This window comes from Ixodes scapularis, unplaced genomic scaffold, assembly GCF_016920785.2.
Source record: "Ixodes scapularis isolate PalLabHiFi unplaced genomic scaffold, ASM1692078v2 PGA_scaffold0__279_contigs__length_252992795, whole genome shotgun sequence".
Taxonomy (NCBI): domain Eukaryota; kingdom Metazoa; phylum Arthropoda; class Arachnida; order Ixodida; family Ixodidae; genus Ixodes; species Ixodes scapularis.
Genome location: NW_024609835.1, coordinates 203857268 through 203863481, shown reverse-complemented (window position 1 = coordinate 203863481; position 6214 = coordinate 203857268). Strand labels below are relative to the sequence as shown.

General features: G+C 52.2%; 1 protein-coding gene across 1 annotated transcript; it reads left to right on the top strand.

Annotated features, from left to right (window-relative positions):
- Positions 1-559: 559 nt before the first annotated feature.
- Positions 560-5028, top strand: LOC120843102. Its single transcript, XM_040214332.1, has 3 exons — positions 560-698; positions 3435-3965; positions 4936-5028. The coding sequence occupies exons 1-3, from the start codon at positions 576-578 to the stop codon at positions 5026-5028; spliced, it is 747 nt and encodes a 248-aa protein (XP_040070266.1). The 5' UTR covers positions 560-575.
- The last annotated feature ends 1186 nt before the right edge of the window (positions 5029-6214 follow it).

Below are 6214 nucleotides of genomic sequence, written 5' to 3'. Positions count from 1 at the left end.
GCGACGTCGTTTTTGAACTCTGCAAATCAAAAAATGTTAAGCTCCGTTGTTCGAGCACGCTTTTGCAGTTAGCGTCAGGCGCGCAAACAAAAGCAGCAGGCGCAGTAAGGCTGAGGATTTCTTTCGACGGAAAAACGCGGCGTCAGCGTTTCCTTTATCTGCCAGGATTGGCCGTACCTGTTATCTTGGGCCGAGATTTCATTGCAGACGAAAAAATTTCGCTCGACTTTGCTGCCGGCGGGTATCGGCTGGACAACCAGCCACACGTGACCCCCTTCACCAGACGTGAAGACTGCGTCACCGGCGCAACCCTTCCGACCCACTACACAGCGCGGCCAGCTGCAGTTCTTCCTGATGTCATCCAAGACGCCCTAAACGCGTGCCCAGCAACCAGCTCGCAAAAGCAGCAGCTCGAGAGCATCCTGCAGCCGTTCGCAACGATGTTCACGGAAACCCCGGGCAAGACCGACGTGTTGCTACACCGCATCGAGACTGGTGACGCCCGACCACTGCGGTGCAACCCTAGGCCCCTCAGCGTCCACAAGCGAGCACTACTAGACGCAGCACTACAGGAGATGCTGGATACCGGAGCAGTGCAAGAGTCCCAGAGTCCATGGGCCTCCCCCGTCGTCTTGGCTCCGAAGAAGGACGGCTCGGTACGACTTTGCGTGGATTATCGCCGCCTCAACGCAGTGACGGTGAGAGATACGTACCCCTTTCCTTCCATCGACTCGGTTATGTACGCGATTGGCAACGCGAAAGTGTTCACCACTCTTGACTGCAGTCGAGGTTTTTTGCAAATTGAGATTGATCCAGAGGACGTGCCAAAGACTGCGTTCACTTGCCACAGAGGATTGTTTGAATTTACCCGCCTCCCCTTTGGCCTTTCCAATTCACCCGCTAGCTTCCAGCGCTTAATGGATATCGTTCTCGGCGACACAAAATATAAATTCGCCATGGCATACATGGATGACATCGTTATTTTTTCCCAGACTTTCGAGGAACACCTGAAGCATCTTGGGATCGTCCTCGAGCGCCTGCGCAACGCCGGCCTGACGATTCACCCTGACAAGGCGCAGCTCGCTTCACCACAAATTAACCTCCTTGGCTTTGTAGTGGACAATGGAGTCCTTCGCCCCAACGAGGACAAGCTGCGTGCAATAGCAGAGTATCCGCAGCCACACGACGTCAAGAGTTTGCAGCGGTTTCTTGGATTGATTGGGTTTTATCGCCAGTTCATCCCTCGCTGCGCCGAGATCGCTAACCCCCTGACCTTGCTCTTGCGCAAAGGCGAGAAATGGCGGTGGGGGGAGGATCAGCGCGTCGCTTTCCTTCAGCTCTCGAAAGCAATTACCGACGTCGCCTCTTTGAAGTTGCCGGATCTCAACCGACAATTTGTCGTCCAAACAGATGCCAGCAACTTCGGCCTGGGCGCAGTCCTCCTTCAGGAACACGACAACGTTCTTCGCCCAGTCGCCTTCGCTAGCCGCACGCTGACAGCGGCCGAGCGAAACTACTCCGTGACGGAAAAGGAGTGTCTCGCCATCATCTTCGCCCTCAAGAAGTTTAACATGTATCTCGATGGCGCTTCCTTTCAGATACAGACGGATCACCAAGCGCTCTCCTGGCTGAAGAATTTGCAGAATCCAGCCGGACGTCTTGCACGATGGGCTCTGACACTGCAAGCGTACGACTACACTATCGCCTACAGGAAAGGAGCAACTAATATTGTGGCAGATGCACTGTCACGGGCTCCTTTGCAGGTCCCTCCCGCTGAGACGGAACCGAAGTTGGTGGGATTAACCGACATCGTGGCCCGCACTTCGGAGTCACGGTGGGGGACGTTGGTGAGCAGAGCAGACCTCCGCAAGGCCCAGCAGGAAGATGGACTTTGTCGACGCGTGTGCGAGAGGCTTGCGGCACGAAGAGCAAGCGGCACCGGAAGCGACGACGAGTCCGACTCGTACCTGCTGAGCGAGGACGGACTTCTTCTCCGCTACATCCCCCAGGCAGACGACGACAGCGATGGATCGCCTTTCCGGATTGTGATACCTCGGAAGCTGCGCAAATCATTCATCAGGTACTTCCATGATTCAGCATTAGCGGGTCACAGCAGCGGCAGTAAGACTTACGATAAGTTATGTCGTGTTGCGACTTGGCCAGGAATCAGGCAGGATGTACTGAAGTATGCTCGCAGTTTTCCAGTGTGTCAGAAGGCGAAACCTCGCGGAGGCCAACCACCAGGATTAATGCAGCCAGTCGTTAGCCAATCGCCTTGGCAGATTGTCGCATGTGATGTCATGGGACCGTTTCCACGTAGTCCTCGCGGAAATCAGTACCTACTTGTTGTGACCGACCACTTCACCAAGTGGGTCGAACTGTTCCCCTTACGGAAGCTTCTTTCGCAGCGCATCTGGGACTGCCTTCTGTCCGTTTTCACGAGATTCGGCTTTCCTGCAGAGCTCATCACGGACGGTGCTTCGTACTTTCGAAGCAAGATTTTCATCGACACCTGCGCTGCGCTTGGAATATGGCACAAGCTGACTTCGCCGTATCATCCGCAAGCCAACATCACGGAGAGGATCAACCGCAACCTCAAAATGATGTTGATTTCCCACACAGCCCGTCACAAAGACTGGGATGCCAAACTCGACGAGATGGCATTTGCAACGCGCACCACGGTCAACCGATCCACTGGTTTCACGCCTGCCCGTCTCAACTTTGGTAAGGAGCTAACCTTCCCAATGGAAAATTCATTTCTATACACAGATGTTGCGCAGAATGGACGCCCATACGCGCAGTTCGCCCAGGACGTCCATCACCGACTCTCGTCGGCCGTTCGTGAAGCGCGAGAGAACCTCGACGTCGCTCGTCTTCAACAGGCCACCCAGTACGACAAGGGCCGCCGCAGTGTCCACTTTCAGGTTGGAGACCTGGTACTTCGTCGGACACATCCCCTCAGTGATGCGTCGAAAGGCTTCGCAGCATCCCTCGCCAACCGTTGGGATGGACCCTTTCGCATAACGGAAACAGTTTCCCCGCTGAGCTACCGCCTAGCACGACTGCATGGTACACAGCAGTACGGCCCAATTCACGTGTCTGAGCTCAAGCGTTACTGCGAGCCAGCAGTTTTTCCGCAGGTCCCGGACATCCGCGCTCCCAGCCAGCCCTTGGACCACGGAACTACGCCCAGGCGGTACAACCTACGCCCTCGGTGACTCATCACCTGTTCTATTCATATCCTTTTTTTGGCTGGCTGCGTCTCTTCGCGGAGAGGGGGGGAGAGGATCCATCTCCTTCCCGCGGGTTTGCCCTTTGTTTTCACAAAGGGATTGTTCTGTTCGCGAGTGTCTCCGAACATGTTTGACGTATCACAACCAGACCCGTTAATTCGTCCTTTTTCTTCGTGTGCCCGTTCTCTCTTTCCTCCGCAGGATCGTCACTGCCACCAAGAGCGTTCCCGCCACGCCTATCATTTCAGGCGATTGGCGGCACGCTTCCCGCCGCGCCGTGAGCGTGCCTCCGTCGCGACTTGGACTGTGCTGGTAGAGGACCGCCCGGTGGGCTGGGCCTCAGCGCTACGCTGGAGGGAGCAGCCCCGGCCCGAGCGTGGCGCGCCCCCGGAGTCCGTCCCCGAGCCTTTCCGGGGCAACACGCTGGAGGACCGGCACCCGCACGAGCCCGCGGCCGTATACAACGAGGCGGAGCGCCGCCTGCTGTGCCCCGTCTGCGGGGTGCCGGAGCTCCACCGCCCCACCCACCTGGCGGGCGCCTTGCACCAGGCCCGCGTCGCGGCGGACTGGGCTCGCCGAGCCGCGCCACCTCCTGCTGCACCTCCGGCAGCCCCCCGCCCGTTGGAGGTCGCGGAAGCCATCCGGATCCTCCGCCAAGTCCGCCCGGATCTGCTCCGCGACCCGGCCCACGAGGAGGCCATCTTAGACCTCGACCTCCACACCTCCCTCGAGGTCTCTCGACCTCGAGGGAGGTGTGGGGCGCTCGGCCCGCCACACGGCGGCCAAACCGGCGACTAGCGGGGGGGCGGCACCCGGCGCCGACAGGGTAGAAAAGGGATGGCCCGTGTGGCCGAGGGCAGTGGTTGCCCCGAGTCTGGACCAGAGTCATGGTAATAAACCCTGTTTGACCCCGAAGAACGAGTCGTCTGGTTGATCGCCTGCGGCGGACGGCGGAAGGCGAACGCCACAAACTTTCACAAAATCACTTATAACTTTTGAATAAGATATAAGTTCGAGCTGGAGCTTTGGCATCTGGTTTGGACCTCTAGCGCTTTTCGGGTGAAAAAAGAGCGTTCAGCATTGCATTATTATTTCTGCGCTAAAAAAAAAAGAAAATAAAATATTTGGTCGGGACATCCCGTATATATGCATGAAGCGCCAAACAAGAAGCACGGTCTCAGCTTAGGAATGAACAGAGTGCGCGAAGAACTGTGGAGCCTACGGTGAGGGAAAGCCAGGGAAGCCAGTTTTGTTTACATTTTGAGTGACAGGCTAAAATCTCCGAGGGGATCAAAACGACTCTTGGAACGCAGACGCACGGAAGAAAGCAGTCCTGTGGTAATGCACGATATAGTCACCGCGATGGCTGCGACATGTCACGTGACGGCGGTGAGTTGTCGGGCATAGGTTCGCATTCATGCCCTTCTCTGGTCTTACCCGAATTCTGAGCCAGTGAAGAGGGCGTTGAGGAGCTGCGGAAGGGACTGTGATAATTCATTTATTTCTCTCGCATAAAGGGGGGGAGGAATAGTGAAAAGCTGACTGGCGGCAGCTTGACGGGACCATGTCGCCCCCTCCCCCCCCCCCCACACACACACAGTTGAAGACAGTGGTAATCAAAAACTGAAAAGAAAGCAACACAAGCGCTACCTAATTTCAAATAAAAATTTCAAATAAATGAATATATGGTTAAATCTAACAGTACACAGAAGAAACAAAAGATCTATTTTATACTTACATAAAAATTGTACATTTGGAAATCACAGCACATTTTATGTCTATCAAATCCGCTTGAAAACATTGTATGCAACCGGAACATATATGTATCTATATAGGCTCCCATAAACTCCAAAAAGCTATAAAAAAAAACAAGGCAGAAAAAATTTTACGTAAGAGATCTTTGATTTCGAAAAAAAGTGCGAAACAAATGAGTGTTGTTCGCTATATGGCCATTTAGACTTTTTGGCAGTAAGTATTCGAGCATTTTGATTCTCTTTTTTTTTTCTGCATACATTCCCCTTCCAGTATTCTATTTGACGGGTTTTAAAAGAATGGTTATGTCTGGTTAATAAATACAGGGATGTTAAATTCCGAATGTTTCGTATCGGTAAAGATAAAAAGCTGTGGCTGGGCCCACAAGTACAGATATTGAAAATGTTTATAATAGCAAGTTCCTGAAATAAATGCAAGGGATGGGAATCATGAGTAGCACTACAATTGTACCGTACAATTTTCTCTTGGACTATATGCAATGTTTCTATTTTTGTATCCGTTGTTGCGCCCCAGACAAGATGGAAGTACCTGAGATGTGAGTATAACAGGAAGTTAAAAAGCAATAGTTTAAGCTTTACTGGAAGTATTAACCTATGGCATCGTACCAGTTCAACAATCCCGGTAAATTTTGACGCTATATATCCTACATGGTGGTTGCAAGTCAAATGCCCCACAAATATAATTCCTAGAGTTATAAAATATTTTTAATATCAATAACAGATGAATTACTAGCGCGGACCCAGTGCAGTACTTTTTGCATTATATTAAATATCAGAAGGTGAATATGTCTCGCTTATAAATAAGATAAAGACATAGGATCATGCAGTAGGTATTTGATGCCCCTGGAAAAAAGCAGGTACGAGTGAAATAGATTTATAGTTAATGAGGTAGGTCTTATCCCGCTTTTTGTATTTTGTAGAATACCGCGCATCCGCCCATTCCGCTCTAGGTGCCCATTTCCAAACTTGTAATATCTGGAAATATATGCACAGTACATTGATATGTAAAATGAATGACCGGACAAGTGCCCATCGCCCATTTTTTCGCGATTTTCTTGAAATTTGGGGTGCGTGCTTGCCGGGTGCTTTACGGTAAAACCGACACTTTAGCCATTTGCATACGTTTGGGAAACACACTTGTTTCAAGACTGTGGGCAAATATGTGCGATACGCAAGGCGCTATTAGATGAATGACGAACTAAAAATAGC

What these genes read in the sequence shown, in the direction of transcription:
- LOC120843102 (XM_040214332.1), top strand. Translation starts at nt 576, where the DNA reads ATGCTGGATACCGGAGCAGTGCAAGAGTCCCAGAGTCCATGGGCCTCC. An exon ending in GCCGCCTCAACGCAGTGACG is followed by an intron (nt 699 to 3,434) that starts GTGAGAGATACG and finishes TTTCCTCCGCAG; the next exon opens with GATCGTCACTGCCACCAAGA. An exon ending in ACCTCCACACCTCCCTCGAG is followed by an intron (nt 3,966 to 4,935) that starts GTCTCTCGACCT and finishes TAAATCTAACAG; the next exon opens with TACACAGAAGAAACAAAAGA.